General features: G+C 35.8%; 1 protein-coding gene across 2 annotated transcripts in view; it reads left to right on the forward strand.

Annotated features, from left to right (window-relative positions):
- The window catches only part of CARF (calcium responsive transcription factor), a 57,209-nt gene extending 47,303 nt beyond the window's left edge, over positions 1–9,906 (forward strand). Inside the window, exons 15-17 of one of the 2 annotated variants that reach the window (XM_023733006.1) lie at positions 1,553–1,730; positions 4,151–4,179; positions 8,733–9,906. In XM_023733006.1, the coding sequence (XP_023588774.1) occupies positions 1,553–1,671 (119 nt within the window). In that variant the 3' untranslated portion in view covers positions 1,672–1,730; positions 4,151–4,179; positions 8,733–9,906. Of the gene's footprint in view, positions 1–1,552; positions 2,041–4,150; positions 4,180–8,732 lie in introns of those variants that run through there. The other variant, XM_004378241.3, reaches the window with a different exon arrangement.
- Positions 9,907–17,932: the final 8,026 nt, after the last annotated feature.

Here is a 17,932-nt window from a genome sequence, read left to right on the forward strand (position 1 = left end):
GCCCAGTCAACATAGTGGTAAACTCTGTTAACTACTACTTAATCATGTCACTTCTTTTCACACAAATTGTTCTGGATTGGGCACTTTTGTGAGAAAGGATCTATAGTCTGGTTTTGAAGAACAAAAATACCTGCAGAAGTTATTCTTGAAACATATGGAGTATTTCTCTCCATTCTTAGTCATCATTCTTTAGGGTAAGGAAAACTGAGATAGCTCCTTCCAGAAAAGGGTCATTGTCTTTTAAATTTATTGGAAGCATTAATTTTAAGAAAATTTGTCTAGGGCTATCGCATTTGTAACTACCAGATTTGGGCATCTAAGGAAGTTTAGTAGAAGAGGGTAAGAAGGAATGTATGTGGATTAATCCTTACAACAACCCCATGAGATAGTTGGTGGTGTTCCCCATACTTCATGGTGAAACCAAGGCTCAGAGAATTTAAGTAATTGCGTAAAGCTCACATCTAGTAAGTGACAGAGAAGGGATTTAAAGCCAGGTCTGTCTGCCTCCAAAGCTTCTTTCCATTCTAACATGTTTCATCCTTTTGTGTTATACCAAGATATTTCTGGGAACTCTAACCCAAATTGCAAAGGAGACCATCTTTGAACCCAAATTTCCATGCTTTATTATAGTTAGATCATAATCTGAGGGGATACTTAAGCTGGACATAGATTCTTAGGGTCATTCAAATCCAGCCTCTACTGGTTCTCTATGGCTGGGGCTAAACTCCAACATACCCCTATGTGACAAACATTAGAAGTGTTCAACACACTTTTCTGAGAAAATATGGTCCCCTTAATCTCTGTCCCCTACAGCAACTGAAAAACAAATACTCCTGAGAGAGATGAAGATTTGATCTTAGACATCTCACTTGCCATTTTACAATAGTACCGCTGATATGCTACATTTAGATTAATTTGATCATAAGCACTTTGAAATCGGAATGGTAATAACATTATGAAATGTTTTAGGACAGCAAATATATAGCTCAGACAGCAAAGACAGAGCTATCATTTAAGAAGTGACTTTTTTTTTTTCCTAAAATACCTACATAGTCAAGTTCCTTAAGGGAGAGAAAATTTTCCTTGATATATGATCACATGTGGGTACCATATGGGTATGTTAACACATCATGAATTTATAGTACATGTGCCTGCAAAGAGCAAAACAAATAATTTTTTTAATTAATGGGAGGTTCCTGACTTCTATTCATACATATTTTAAAACACAGTTAAGTTTAAATGCGCGATGTGCTTTATAATTTTAACAAATTATAGGCAGCTTTTTGTCAAGGCATCTTTAGACGAGAATAACTTTATAGTTTTTTCTGTCTCTTTTTTCATTACTAGCATCATACCGAAGTAATTTAATATGAATGACCATTAAGATGTCAGAAGCACTGAGTTCTCCAATACACCAACTACTTTTCTAACTTACTTGATCCTTTTTCCAAACTGTTTTGTGCTTTGCTTCTAAATTCATATAATTCTAGAGATTTTAATGTTGTAAAGTGTATTAATCTTAAGGGTTTTTCTTTTATGTTTGGTTTTAAAGTTGAAGAAACTCCAGAAGGTACCGTTTCTGTGAGCCAAGTTAAGCAAGAACCCAAAGAACCAGCATTGTCTGTGGAAGCAAAAAAACATTTGGACTGTAAGAAATTATTTGCCACATAAATTATTGAAGCTTTTCAGAATTTACAGCTCTGGTGACTTCTGATGTCTTAGAAAAGAAGGTGAATATTGTCAAAGTGTTGCCATTCTTCAGGACGGTGTGATAAATGGACTGAAGACTGGTTCGATGAGCAGCTTTGATTTAAAACTGTTATGTTTGTTGTCAATTCTGGATTGTTACCTTCCTTAAGAGACATTTTCCTCTTCTTATTTTGTATAATTATTATGCTTTCTGATTGTGTAATAAGTCCAGTATTTCAAAAGATAATCTGAACTTATCCATGGTGATGTAGTCTGAACACAGTTATCTAACTCATCCCCCGGGAATATCCAGTTTTGGTGTTTAACACAAAAAAGAACACCAACAACAAATGTGTGTGAGTGTATGTTTGTGTGTGTGTGTGCATGTCATGAATTTTTTTTTAAGTTATAAAAGAGCACATTCCCTCTTTAAAGTTGTGAAGAAATTTTTAATTGACAGATAGGTGAGAGAAAATTTGTAGTGTGTCTCATTTGGAAAGATAAAGCAGTAGATACTACATTATAACATGAAGCCCAACAGTCACATCTGTGGAAACTGTGTAGTTGCATTTTAGCTTCTTCCCTTCTACTTTTTATACTTATAACTATAAGCCAATAGCATACTAATGGTCATCTAATTGGAATTTAAAAATATCTTGGTAAGTACTGAGAATTAACTGGAATTAATAAGATAAACAACAGAAAGAAATATATGTAGTATGGATTTACACTGTATTTTAGTTAAGTACTACTTATGGGTAGAAGGATGTAGCAATTGAGAGAACAATTAGAAAGAATAGAGTCCCCTGAAATTTACAGATAATTTGGGGAACTTCTTGATGACACTAGAGGAGTTTTTTTGTTTTGTTATTTTCTTATTTTATATTGAAGATTTAGTTCTGGTTAGAAAAGAATTTCAATTGTATTTACATTTTTCAGAGTTCTTACTGAACTGATATATTTAGGACTTACAGTATTTCAAGGCAAGAATTTACAGTTTAAAATTTGGTTCATACTGTATTTAAAACTTTAAATTGAGTGATCTGTTGTATTTGCTTGTTAAGTAAGTATATTTACTTTAAATACTGAATAAGTACTAATCAGTAAATTCATTATAAGCTCTGTTTCTGGAAGGTTGGTAAACTAGAAATGTCAACTATAACTGACAAGAAATCAACCTAAAGGCTTTTTCCCCCATTGATCATTAGTGGATATATTTAAAATTTTATTTAAAAAAAATGGATTTCAAATATGTATTAATGTTTAATGTTAAAAGCATGCGTACTATAATATGATATTTAACCTTAAAACTTAAAAAGGAGTCACTTTTCACATTTATAAATCAGTCTCCCAACCTTAATTCACTTTATTTCAGGAACATGAAATGTATCTAAGTTTAAAGCACTATTATATTAGAAGTGGGCTGTTGTTGTTAGGTGCTGTCCAGTCAATTCCGACTCATAGTGACCCTGTGTACAACAGAGTAAAACGCTGACCAGTCCCACACCATCCTCACCATCATTGCTATGTTTGAGCCTATTGTTGCAGCCACTGTGTCAGTCTGTCTCGTTGAGGGTCTTCCTCTTTTTCTCTGACCCTCCACTTTACCAAGCACAATGTCTTTCTTCAAGGACTAGTCCCTGCTGATAGTGTGTCCGTAGTATGTGGGGTGAAGTCTTACCATCCTCGCTTCTAAGGAGCATTCTGGCTATATTTCTTCCAAGAAGTGGGTAGAATTCTAAAATTCCTTGCTCTTTAGATTTATACCCTATTTAGTATAAAGTTTATTATTTATACTTTAATTAATGCAAACTAATATTTAGTTACATGTATGATTTTTAATAAGAATTACTTTCCTTTTTCCTAAGGATTGAAGATATTTGTTGTAGGCATTTATAAAGACTGACTGCCAAATCTAATTATGCTATTCTACGTTAAATACATCTCTTAGTTACCTCAAGCTCAGATTTCTCTTAGTCTATGTGTGCCTAAAAGGAGTAAGTCCAAATAAATTTATAGCTTAGTGATGCACTATAGGTAATATTCTTTTCACTTTTTATTTATAGTTTTCAAGATTTAAATAATAGATCTTCACTTTTCGATAATGGTAATGGTTTACTATTAAATATTTCACCAATTTAACTACATTATTTGGATACATTCCTTTCTTTGTTTGATGTTGCGTTACTAAGGAGAAATGCTTGTTAAGGTACAAACTCTAGTCAGGTACCTGTGATGATGAGAGATGTCAGAGGATTCAGACTTTGACAGTTGATCAAGAACAAAACATAGTTAAAAAATATTTCTGTCACTTCATTCCTTGTAAATGTCTCTTCCGATACTGTTTTTTATCATGAAAACAGAAAGTGACAGTGCATTCTCCTCACAAACAAAAAACAAAATAAAATGAGAACATGAAGGAAGGTTTAACTCCCTAATTATATACTCTTTTGATTTTTAGGTAGAAACTGGAACTATCAATATTTTCATGTAAGTATTTCAATGAGTAGCTCTTTAAAAATATTTTCTAAATAAGTTTTTAAAAATTCATTTGTCCTCCAAATGCATGTTTAGTCAAAATGTATCAGTATTGTGTTTAAAGGTGCTTAGTTAGCATCACTTTTTGAAAACTATGTTTACATATTTTTAATGTTTAATTATTTTCTAAATACGCAAGGAATTAAATACTGTGCATAAAATTTCCGGTATCTGTATTTGGCATTCTCCTAACAGCTCTACAGCAAAGTGTGACATATATTCTTTTGTGTCGTGTTATATATTACAAGGTATAATATCTGTAGTAGTGAGTTGAACATTCAAAATAAGCAGAAGTTCACAATTACAGCTGAGCTTGTTTCTTCATATTCCAAGCCTCCAAGTGAACTTTATATATACTACAGTGAATTACAGATCTACACAGCCATGGTGGGCCTTTCCCTCAGTAGCAATTTTCTGTGGGAGCAGTTAGTACACACTAAAAAAGGTAATTGTTTCCTAAAAGGCACAAAAGTAATAGAAACTGTAGATTTTGGAATCTGTTCCTTCATTACAGTTTCTAACTTTGAGGCCCACCAGCTTGTGTTTCATCTTTCTTTGTATGTTGTCAAAATACATCCTTAATCATGTGGGTATGAGAAAGATACTAAATTGTACTGGGTTATAAAAGAGGTTTAAAAATGTGTGTATATATATTGTAACTCAATGTATACTGTCCTTATTATAATGTAATTTTTTCATTAAAAGATTCTGTGTTTTTTTTCTTAAACTTGTTAGTTTATTTTTGTACTTTTCCTGGAGATAGTGATAGTTTTGTTCATCTTGAAGATGCCAAATAAACACTTTAATACCTGAGAATTTTGACTAGAGATTTATGTTTGGTTTGGAGCCTGAAAAATTTTAAGCATAACTATCGTAAGTTTAAAATTTTAAGCGTAACTACTGTTAGCATTAGATTTGGGTCTGTATATGCATATATGCATTTAGTACTCAGCAAAACAGCCAACCATCAACATTTTAAAACAATACACGTAATAAGGTATAAGTAATCCTTTTGTCCCCGCATTTTGGCAACATGACATCTTCAAGTACAACTTTATATTTTAGGAGTGCTAACAGAGTATACGATTTAAAAAGGAATTATAATTAATTTTTTCCCTCTTTGCTTCTTTGCTTTATTCCACTCTGTGATTATTTTTCAGGCCCATAGAAAATCTTAGTCTCTCCATGAGTGCAACTGCATTGGCTCTTGCCCATTAGCTGGTTTAGACTTCAAGCATCTTAAATGGCATATAGTTTTGATATCTAAACATCTATAATTCTACTTAATTAACTTAGTCATAATGATACAGCCTTAGTATACTTTTGCCACATATGAATTCTATTGTTAAATAATGCAAGTATTCATTGCCTGCTGGATTCTTAAACTTTGGGAATGAAATCAAAATTAAAAAAACAAAAAAAACCTCACTTATTAATGAATGCTAAAGTGATTCATGCAAAAAATAAACTGTATGGTTAATATGGAAGAGCTTTGGTAATGTAATATAAATGTGCTAAAACCAGAAGACACGGTAGGAGTCACATACAGGGAGGGTTTTTATTTTTAAGCATCTTCATATAGGTATAATTAACATGCAACAAACTGCACATATTTAAAGTGCACAATTTAATAAGTTTTGACATATGTATACAGCATGAAACCATCAGCACAATCAAGATAATGAACATATCCATCATCCCCCCTAAATCTTCTTATACCCCTTTGTAGACTCTCCCTTTCTTTCCTCCCTCCCACCCTCCAATTGCTAGATAACCACTGATCTGCTTTCTGTCACTGAAGATCAGTTTGCTTTTTCTACAATTTTATGTAAATGGAATTTTACAGTATGAACTCTTTTGTCTGACTTTTGGCACTCTGCATAGTTACTTTGAAATTCATCTATGTCATAATGTGTATGAATAGTTCATTTCTTTTTATTGCTGAGTAGTATTCCATTGTATTAACATACCACAATTTGTTTATCCATTCACCTTTTGATGGACATTTGTGTTATTTCCAGTTTTGGGCTGTAAAAATAAAGCTGCTGTGAACATTTGCATATAGGTCTTTGTATGGACATATGCTTTCATTTCTCTTATACCTAGGAGTGAAATGGCTGGGTCATATAGTAGATATATTTTTAACTTTTTAAGAAGGTGCTGAACAGTTTTCCAAAGTGGTTGTGCCATTTTAATTGCCATCAGCAGTATATGAGAATTTCAAGTATACCATATCCTAGCCAACAGTTGGTATGGATAATCTTTTAAATTTTAGACATTCTAGTAGGTGTGTAGTGGGACATCTCATTGTGAGTTTTTTTTTCCCCTTAGAGGTCAATTATTTCTTTATATATGTTTAACATGTGATATGCACAAAATAATAGATAACATATGTGTCAGTTAAAAACTTCATAACATAATGACTACCTATGAACCGACTACCAACCCAAGAATTACCCCAGTACCAGTGTCTCATCCCCCTTTCTTGTCAAAGGTATCTACTACCCTGAATTGTGTGTTTCCGTTGCTTTTTTTTTTTATTGTGGTATAATACATGTATCATAAAATTTAGTGTTTTAACCCTTTTTAAGTGTACAATTGAGTGGTGTTAAATACATTTACAATTTTGTATAACCAGCACCACCGTCTATTTTAAGAACTTTTCATCATCCCAAACTGAAATTCTGTACCCATTAAACAGTAACTACCTATTGCCCCCTCCTCCCAGCTCCTAGTAATAGCTATTCTACTTTCTGTCTATACAAATTTACCTATTCTAGATAACATCATGTAAATAGAATCATACAGTACTTATCCTTTTGTGTCTAGCTTATTTCACTTAGCATGTTTTTAAGGTTCATCTACATTGTAGCATGTATCAGAACTTCATTTTTAGAGCTGAGTAATTTGCCATTGTATATATGTACCACATTTTGTTTATTCATTCATCTGTTGATGGACAGTTGGGTTCTTTCCACCTGTTGGTAGGAAATCAGAGTGGGCCTCATTGAGAAGGTACATGTAAACAAATTCTTGAAGGGAATAAGAGAGTTAGCCATGCAGATACCTAGAGAAGAGCAGTGCAGTCAGAGGGAACTACAAGATTGGAAAGTGCCTGGTATTCTTGAGGGTCAGCAAGACAGGTATGGCTGGAGTGGAGTGAGCAAATAAGAGAGTACTAGGAGATGAGGTCAGAGAGTTAATAGGGAGTTGGGATCACATAGGGTCTTAGGAGCCATTATCTAGACTTTGGCTTATACTCTGAGTGAGATGGGAATGAGTTTTCAGCAGATGAATGACAAAATGATCTGATTTACCTTTGAAAAGGATCACTCTGGCCCTTGTGTTGAGAATAGACTTTACAGTTTGTCTCCTCTTACTAGATTATAAACTCCACAAGATCAGGAATTTTTTTATTTTTTGTTCATTGATGTTTCACAGTGGTAGATACTTAGAAAAACAGTTTTTTAGGCATAGCATTAATTATGAAATTGTGAAATTGGCTTCATTTTAGTTAATATACTTATGTAGGTTTTATCCACATACAAATTCATATACAGACTACAAATATCTGAACATAAAATACCAAATGCCAGGGAATATAGATATTGCTAGCTCAAGTAAGGGACCAATGACTGGAAATGCAGGCACTTTAGAAAGAAACTGTTTTTAGCTATACTTTATTATTATTAAAGATTTATAGATCTTAGTATTTCAAAGTGAGGGGTAGTTTTTTGGTTTATTTACCTCACTGCTTCTGCTTAGTGATGAGGGTGGCTGCAGAGCTATTTGTCAATAAATAAATTTTCTTCCAAGTTTCTAGAAAATACTTTGGAATGAAAGAATGCCCACATTTAAGATTTTGGAGTGTCTTAGTAGAAAATAAATGGAAAGTAATCTGAATAGACAGGGAAAAGTTGTTGAGGGAAGAGAATTGCTAAAGAAATGTCTTGAGTAAGAGAAAGGTGATGGGATCTAGTGCCTAAGTAAAGGGTTTGACTTTAGATAGGAGCATGTATACAAGGCAGACTACCTATGTGGGTAAAGATGCTAGTAGGTGAGTGAAAGTGAAAGTCTGGGAAATTATCTTCTGATTACTTAGTTTTCTTAGTGATGAGACTGGTCAGGCTGGTTGTGTGTTTTTGTCCAATCATGATCTGAATATTTATCAAGAGCAAGATAATGTGCTACTTGCTGGATGTAGAAAGATTAATAAAACCTAATCCTAGCCCTGCGGGGACTCACTGTGTAGTTGGCAATCAACCAATTGTAATATGGTGTGAAAAATACTATCAATCCAAACAAAGGAAAAAAAAAATTAAGTCAGAGAGGAAATTCGAGGCTGATGAACAATTAAGGTTGACAGAAACATAAGATATTGTGCAGGGAATTCCAGAAGATTATGCTAAGAAGGCAGAAGATTGTGAAGGGCTTTTAATGCTCTACTGAGTCCATACCTTATTGTGTAGGTAGTGAGTAATAACGCGATCAACTTTACTTTTTAGGATGATAACATCGTTGCAAGTATGGAGGATGGATTGAGGAAATGAAGGAAAGAGAACAAGTAAGGAAAGTACTGAATAGCTAAGTTCTGAATTGATATTGTGTCATGGGGAGGTTAAGGAGGAAAAGGGTCATATTTTTGAATTTATAGGATTTATTGACAAGAGATTGCGGAAGAAGAAGAAAGAGCATGTGCTAATATAACACTCCCAGAACAGACAGAACTAGCCACTCCTCAGTGGAAATGAGTACAGGGTGATGCAAGTAGGCTAAAATAAACCACAGCAATACAACAAGGACAGTGTCCTGGTAATCTATTGCTGCATAATAAATCACCCAAAAACTTAGTGACTTAAAACAATGACAATCACTTAGTATCTCTCATGTTTCTGTGAGTAAGGAATTCAGAAATGACTTGGCTGGTGAGCTCTGGCTCATAGTTTCTCATCAGGCAACTGCAGTTAGACAAAACGGTTTGCAGCTAGAACAGCAGGGAGGTGTTTAGCAGTTGTCGGCTGGTTAGGCGTCTGTCTCCCTCTTCATGTAGTCTCTCCACATAGACTTGTGGGTTTCCTCACAGTATGGCAGCCTTAAATGTCTTACTAGGTGGGTTAAAGCTCTAATGATACATGTTCTCCTAGAGAGAGGGCCAGGAAGAAATTGTATCACCTTTTCTAACCTAACCTCAGAAGTCACATTCTTTTCATCCAGGCAGACAGAAGATTGGTACAGGTTCAGTGGGAGAGGACATAGATTCTCGCTCTTGATAGGAGAAGTATCAAAGGATTTGTGGATAAAATTGTCACTAACAGAAATCAATGTCCAGACACCAAAAGGGATGTGGGATGTGACTCCTAACCAGGGGTGAATAAAATCCAAATGTACTTTCATGAATGGCTGAATGGCATGAGGTTACAAAAGATTTCTCCCTACTCCCAGATGCCACCTTGGGAAAGAGAATGGAGAGAATGCCTAAAATAGACCATATTTTAAACCGAAAGAGACTGTGTTATCTTTCACGAGTAAGATCAATAGTTTTTCCACAATGAGTGGAAATGGAAGTTTGAGAGTAAGGTAAGATCAGTTATAGAAAAAAAAGTTATGGTTTCCTATACATCTGGTTCCTGGCTCTTCAGTTTAAACCTGTAACATTTATTTATGCCCAATTTTGATTTAAAAGGGAATTGAAGCAGCATATTATAAGAACTTAAACAATAAAATAATGGTTAAAACATGAGTATATGTGGTATAGATTCTCTGAAAACTTATTCCTTTGTTTTTCCTCTGTTGATTTAGCAAAACTTAGCTTGCAGATTAAATGTGTATTGGGTGGGAGGGTGGAACAAATCAGGACAAACTTTGGGATAGGAATTTGACACAATGTATCAAGAGCTTAAAAAAAATGATCTTTTTTTTTTTTTAAATCCTGTAATTCTAGTTCTAGCAACCTATCCTAAGGAAGTATTTAGAGATTTAGCCAAAAATTTATGTATCAAGTTGTTGGTTGCAATTGTATTTATAACAACCAAGGTGAAGAGAGAAAGAGAAAATTAATAATAGAAAAGTAATCAAGCAGATTATATTGCAGCTATATGATAAGATATAATGCAGTTGTTAAAATTATATTCCCATGATATGACATGGGAAAATACAATATAATAATTGAAGAAAAGGAGACATTATCTCATCTTCAGTGGAAAAAAAATGTATATTTGCATAGAAAAAGCCTTGAATAGTGTAAATATTTTTCTTTACATTCTCTATTTTCTAAATTTTCTAATACAGCGGTATATTACTTTTATAATTAAAGAAACAAAATTGTTGTAAAAGTCCAGTGTGGTCATTAGGGACTTGTTGGCATTTATTAAGAGATACTTACTTTGCTTCTAATATGTATTGTTGTTAGTTGCCGTTGAGTCGGTTCCGAATCATAGCATTCTGTACAACAGAATGAAACACTGCTCAGTCCTGAACTATCCTCACAATCGTTGTTATGTTTAGCCTGCTGTTGTAGCCACTGTGTCAGTCCATCTCCTTGAGGGTCTTCCTTTTTTTTCAAATGATCCTCTACTATAACGAACATGGTATCTTTCCCCAGGGACTGGTCCCTCCTGATAACATGTCCAAAGTACGTGAGATGCAGTACATGAGTATGCAGCCCATGGTATATTCAATATTCTTTGTCAACAACATAATTCAAAGGCGTCAATTCTTGAGTCTTCCATATTCATTGTCCAGCTTTCTCATGCATATGTGGCGATTGAAAATACTGTGGCTTGGGTCAGGCACTCCTTAGTCCTCAAAGTGACAGCTTTGCTTTTTAACACTTTAAAGAAGACTTTTGCAGCAGATTTGTCCAATGCAATACGTCGTTTGATTTCTTGACTGTTGCTTCCATGGGCATTGATTGTGGATCCAAGTAAATGAAATCCTTGACAACTTCAATACTTCCTCTGTTTATCATGATGTTACTTACTGGTCCAGGTGTGAGGATTTTTGTTTTCTTTATGTTGAGGTGCAATCCTACTAAAGGCTGTGGTCTTTGATCTTCGTCAGTAAGTGCTTCAAGTCCTCTTCACTTTCAGCAAGCAAAGTTGTGTCATCTGCATAGTAATGAGTCTTCCTCCAATCCTGATGCCCCATTCTTCTTCATACAGTCCAGCTTCTCAGATTATTTGCTCAGCATGCAGATGGAATAAGTACAGTGAAAGGATACAACCTTGACACACACCTTTCCTGACTTTAAACCATGAAGTATCCCCTTGTTCTGTTCGAATGACTGCCTCTTGGTCCATGTACAGGTTCCTCATGAGCACAATGAACTGTTCTGGAATTCCCATTCTTCACAATGTTATCCATGAATAGTTATGAACCACACAGTCAAATGCCTTTCCATAGTCAATAAAACACAGGTGAACATCTTTCTGGCATTCTCTGCTTTCAACCAAGATCCATCTGACATCAGCAATGATATCCATAATTCCATGTCTTCTTCTGAATCCAGCTTGAATTTCTGGCAGTTCCCTGTCAATGTACTACTGCAGCCACTTCTGAACAATCTTAGGCAAAATTTTACTTTCGTGTAATATTAATGATATTGTTCAGTAATTTCGGCATTCTTTTGATCACCTTTCTTTGGAATGGGCACAAATATGGTTCTCTTCCAGTCTGTTGGCCAGGCAGCTGTCCTCCGATTTCTTAGCATAGACCAGTGAGCTACTCTAGCGCTGTATCCATTTGTTGAAACTTCTCGATTGGTATTCTGTTAATTCCTGGAGCCTTGTTTTCTGCCAGTGCCTTCAGCACACCTTGGACTTCTTCCTTCAGTACCATTAGTTCTTAATCAAATGCTACCCCCTGAAATGGTTGAATGTCAACCAATTCTTTTGGTACAGTGATTCTGTATACTCCTTCCATCTTCTTTTTATGCTTCCTGCATCATTCAATATTTTCCCCATAGAATCCTTCAACACTGCAACTCGAGGCTTGAATTTTTTTCCGTTCTTTCAGCTTGAGAAATGCCAAGCATGTTCTTCCCTTTTGGTTTTCTAACTCCGGTCATTGCACATTTCATTATTATACTTTACTTTGTCTTCTCAAGCCACCCTTTGAAATCTTCTGTTCAGCTCTTTTGCTTCATCATTTCTTCCTTTCACTTTAGCTACTTGACGTTGAAGAGCAAGTTTCAGGGTCTCTTCTGACATCCATTTTGGTCTTTTCTTTCTTTCTTGTCTTTTTAATGACTTCTTGCTTTCTTCATGTATGATGTCCTTGATGCCTTTCTACAACTCGCTTGGCCTTTAGTCATTAGTGTTCTATTTATCAAGTCTATTCCTGAGATGGTCTCTAAATAACGGTGGGATATACTCAAGGTCAGATTTTGGCTCTCGAGGACTTGCTCTAATTTTCTTCAGCTTCAACTTGAACTGCATATGAGCAATTGATGATCTGTTCCGCAGACAGCCCCTGGTGTTGTTCTAACTGATGATATTGATCTTCTTCATTGTCTCTTTCCACAGATATAGTCGATTTGATTCCTGTGTATTCCATCTGGCGCGGTCCATGTGTATAGCTGGCCGTTTATGTTGTTGAAAAAAGGTATTTGCAATGAAGAAGTTGTTGACCTTGCAAGATTCTATCATGAAATGTGCAAAGACCTGGAGTTAGAAAACCAAAAGAACTGAAGAAAAAATTCAAGCCTCGAGTTGCAATGTTGAAGGATTCTACTGGGAAAATATTAAACAACACAGAAAGCATCAAAAGAAAATGGAAGGAATACACAGAGTCACTGTACCAAAAGAATTGGTTGACGTTCAACCATTTCAGGGGGTAGCATTTGATTAAGAACTAATGATACTGAATGAAGAAGTCCAAGCTGCATGGAAGGCATTGGTGAAAAACAAGGCTTCAGGAATTGATGGAATACCAGTTGAGATGTTTCAACAAACAGATGCAGCACTAGAAGTGCTCACTTGTCTATGCCAAGAAATTTGGAAGACAGACAGCTACCTGGCCAACCAACTGGAAGAGATACATATTTGCGCCCATTCCAAAGAAGGGATATTAACAGAAAGCTGAAATTATCAAATATCGTTAATATCACACACAAGTAAAATTTTGCTGAAGATCATTCAAAAGCAGTTGCAACAGTACTTTGATAGGGAAATGCCAGAAATTCAAGCCAGATTCAGAAGAGGACGTAGAATGAGGGATATCATTGCCAATGTCAGATGGATCTTGACTGAAAGCAGAGAATACCAGAATGATGTTTACCTGTGTTTTATTGACTATGGAAAGGCATTCGACTGTGTGGTTCATAACTATTCACGGATAACATTGCGAAGAATGGGAATTCCATAACAATTCATTGTGCTCATGAGGAACCTGTACATGGACCAAGAGGCAGTCGTTTGAACAGAACAAGGGGATACTTCATGGTTTACAGTCAGGAAAGATGTGTGTCAAGGTTGTATCCTTTCACCATACTTATTCAATCTGTATGCTGAGCAAATAATCTGAGAAACTGGACTATATGAAGAAGAACGCAGCATCAGGATTGGAGGAAGACTCGTTAACAATAACCTGTGATATGCAGATGACACGACCTTGCTTGCTGAAAGTAAAGAGGACTTGAAGCACTTACTGATGAAGATCAAAGACTACAGCCTTCAATAAGGATTACACTTCAACATAAAGAAAACAAAAATCTTCACTTCTGGACCAATAAGCAACATCATGATAAACAGAGAAAAGGCTGAATTTATCAAGGATTTCATTTTACTTGGATCCACAATCAACGCCCATGGAAGCAGCAGTGAAGAAATCAAACAACGCATTGCATTGGGCAAATTTGCAAAAGACCTCTTTAAAGTGTTACAAAGCAAAGATGTCACTTTAAGGACTCAGTTGCGCCTGACCCAAGCCGTGGTGTTTTTAATTGCCTCATATGTATGTGAAAGCTGGACAATGAATAAGGAAGACTGAAGAAAAATTGACACCTTTGAATTATGGTGTTGGTGAAGAATATCGATTATACCTTGGACTGTCAGAAGAACAAACAAATCTGTTTTGGAACAAGTACAGCAAGAATGCTCCTTAGAAGCAAGGATGACGAGACTTCAACTCACATACTTTGGACATGTTATCAGGAGGGATTGGTCCCTGTAGAAGGACATCATGCTTGGTAAAGTAGAGGGTCATCAAAAAAGAGGAAGACTCTCAAGGAGATGGATTGACACCATGGCTGCAAAAATGGGCTCAAGTGTAACACTTTTGAGGATGACACAGGTCTGGGCATTGTTTCGTTTTGTTGTACATGGGATTGCTATGAGTCAGAACCGACTTCATTGCACCTTACAACAATAACAGCAATGAATATGTATGCAAGGTGATTGTATGATTTGTTTCTTAAAGAAATTTTTACACTTTATTAAGATATTAAATTCATAGAACGCTGCAATGGCTTTCCAAAGGCAGAAATGAAGCATTAACTCAGAGACAATGCTTTGAAAGGATAGATGCCATCCTTCAAGATATCGTATGTGTATTAAATCAGAGTTCTTATGATGGTGCTGTTTCAAACAGGAAGAATACATGGGTTCAGGAACTGTGGGTGGAATCAGGTGTGGCCCTTTTAACCATCATTCTCAATGACACACTGGGGAATTTTGTGCTTTCCATCCCCTCAACTCTGGGCTCCTCAGGATTGGTGGTCTTGATCTCCAAAGGGAACATACTCTTGCCAAGGGAAACAACAAAGTTTTTATTGAACTTCAAGTGTACTGCTGCCAGTACACTTTGGAGTTCTTGCATCCAGGGACCAGCAGGTGAGAAGAGACAGTGTCATGGATTGAATTGTGTCCCCCAGAAATATTTGTCAACTTGCTTAGGTCATGATTCCCAGTATTGTGTGATTCTCCACCATTTTGTCATCTGATGTGATTTTCCTATGTGTTGTAAATCCTATCTCTATGATGTTAATGCGATGGGATTTGCGGCAGTAGTGTAGACTCAATCTACAAGATTAATCTACAGTTTAAGCCAATTTCTTTTGAGATATAAAAGAGAGAAGGGAGCACAGAGATGGGGACCTCATACCACCAAGAAACAAGAGCCAGGAGAATATCGCGTCCTTTGGACCCGGGGTCCCTGCGCTGAGAAGCTCCTCGACTGGGGAAGATTGATGTCAGGGACCTTCCCCCAGGGCTGACAGGGAGAGAAAGCCTTTCCCTAGAGCTGGTGTCCTGAATTCAGACTTGTAGCATCCTAGACTGTGAGAGAATAAATTTATCTTTGTTAAAGCCATCCACTTGTGTATTTCTGTTATAGCCGAACTAGATAACTGAGACAGAATTGTAATTGACTCTGATCAGCAGGAGGAGGTAGGGCAGGGAGGACTACATGTGGAACCCAGATGATCATTTGAGCACCTTTTGGTACTCCTTTGCCCTTTTGTAACTATGAATGGAGAAGGACAGCAATGACATCCTGAGAATCATATTATTACCAAGGGTTCATATGCCTCAGAAATTAAGAATTGGGTAACCCACCAAGACCTGGTAAGGTGATAGTTAAGGATGAGGGGAATTTAGAATGACTCATAGAGGAGGGAGAGGTTGAGCACCAGTTGCAACCCTAAGGTCAACTGCAGTGTCAGAGTGTGTAGTTCATCTCACTAACTTACCCTTGTAAGTTTCCCCTCAAGAAGAAATGTCCACAGGAATCCTGGAGGGGCTGCACTCTTACCCGTGGGAAGAGGTAAATCTGTTTAGCACAAGACGTGAACTGTGGTACCTATGAAAATGAGTTCTTTGCTGCAGGTAGGGTAAATGACAGAAGAGTAAAGAGTTTCTGTACTCTGAATCTACCATGGTGTTTGTGCTGAAGCTATGCTTCCTACTGTCTCCATGACTACTGACCATAATATAACCATATTTACATTTAATAATTTTCATGCAAGTGAGGGACATTAGATTTCTAGATTTGCTCATGAAACTATTTCAGATCAGTCTGTTCAGATAAATATGGGTTGTAATATATATATATATATTTTTATATATATAACTTAATGTATTTTCTCAGTGGTTCTCAACCAGGATAATTCCCTCATCCCCTAGGGAATATTTGGCTATTTCTGCAGACATTTTCATTGTCACAACTGGCTAGTGCTACTGGCATCTAGTGGACAAATGCCAGGGATGCTGTTAAACATATATAATGCACAGAACAGCCCCCACAACAATGAATTATCCAGCCCAAAATGTCAATAGTGTGAAAGTTAAGAAACGCTGATACACACACAGACACACAGACATTATATACATATATATTCAATATATACACATTAAAATAAAGCTACATGTAAACATACAAAATATATTAAACTAAAGTTCACTGGTAATGAGTATTTTAATTTTTTGATCATAAGTTTTTAATAAACATTTTATTTTTAGAATATACATTTCTATAGTCATTTTTTTATTTGACCTTGACTTAGTTATAAACAAAATTTATAAATGGCAAATGAAACTTATTTTACAAGTGTATTGAGCTAAAATTAGTCAAAAATCTAGTTTTGTAAAATGTTTATTGATATAGTGTGGATAGAATCTGAGATAAAATTAATTGGCTGAAAAGATAACATTTTAGATCTTAAAAATAATTTATTGTCGAGAAATGCACATAAAATCATGTTCTGGATCAATGTAACTTCCAGTTGTACTTATAAACTAAGCCTGGGATTTGGCTTGATTTTGAATGAATTCTCAGAATTCTATTTCCTTGGCAGTTTTTCTCATACGTACCTAGTACATACTAAGTGATCAGCAAATATTTGTTAAATTGAAAGGCTACATTGTAAATTACAATTTGTAAATACAGCTTGTGATTGTGCTGCTTAAAATATTCTCATTGGTTTAATCATTTAAGAAAATGAAATGTTTGTATAGTATTTGAGAGAAGAAAATTGACACTGAACGGCCAGGCTTTTGAGGCTAAGAATCAGAATCATTTAGCAAATCAGAAAGTAGTAAAAAACTTAATGAATTCACAAGGAGAGAGAGGAGACTGTGTCAGCCAATTTCTAAAAGACTGAAAAATATGTAACGAGTGGAGTTTAGTGTAACAGTATGAAAATATTTGCACAGAATTAATGTGGTTTGGAATAGGTTTTCAGGATTGTCCTGGGATAGCAGCAGTGACCCATACATTGGATATATATGAAAGTATTATGATATCATCCATTATTGGAGGCAAAATCTTTTTTTTAAATTTTTTTTATTGTACTTTAGATGAAGGTTTACAGAAGAAATAGTTTCTTATTAAACAGTACGCATACTGTTTTATGACAATGGTTAACAACCCCGTGACATGTCAACACTGTCCCTTCTCAACCATGGTTCCCTATTACCAGCTTTCCTGCCCCCTCCTGCCTTCTAGTCTTTGTCCCTGGACTGTTGTGCCCCATTAGTCTCGTTTTGTTTTATGGGGCTGTCTAATCCTTGGCTGAAGGGTGAACCTTGGGAGTGACTTCATTATTGAGCTAAAAGGGTGTCCGGGGACCATACTCTCAGGGTTTTTCCAGTCCCTGTCAGGCCGGTAAGTCTGGTCTCTTTTTTGAGTTAGAATTTTTTTCTACATTTTTCTCCAGCTCTCTTCAGGACCCTCTGTTGTGATTCTGGTCAGAGCAGTCAGTGGTGGTAGC

This window comes from Trichechus manatus, unplaced genomic scaffold, assembly GCF_000243295.1.
Source record: "Trichechus manatus latirostris isolate Lorelei unplaced genomic scaffold, TriManLat1.0 scaffold00056, whole genome shotgun sequence".
NCBI lineage: Eukaryota > Metazoa > Chordata > Mammalia > Sirenia > Trichechidae > Trichechus > Trichechus manatus.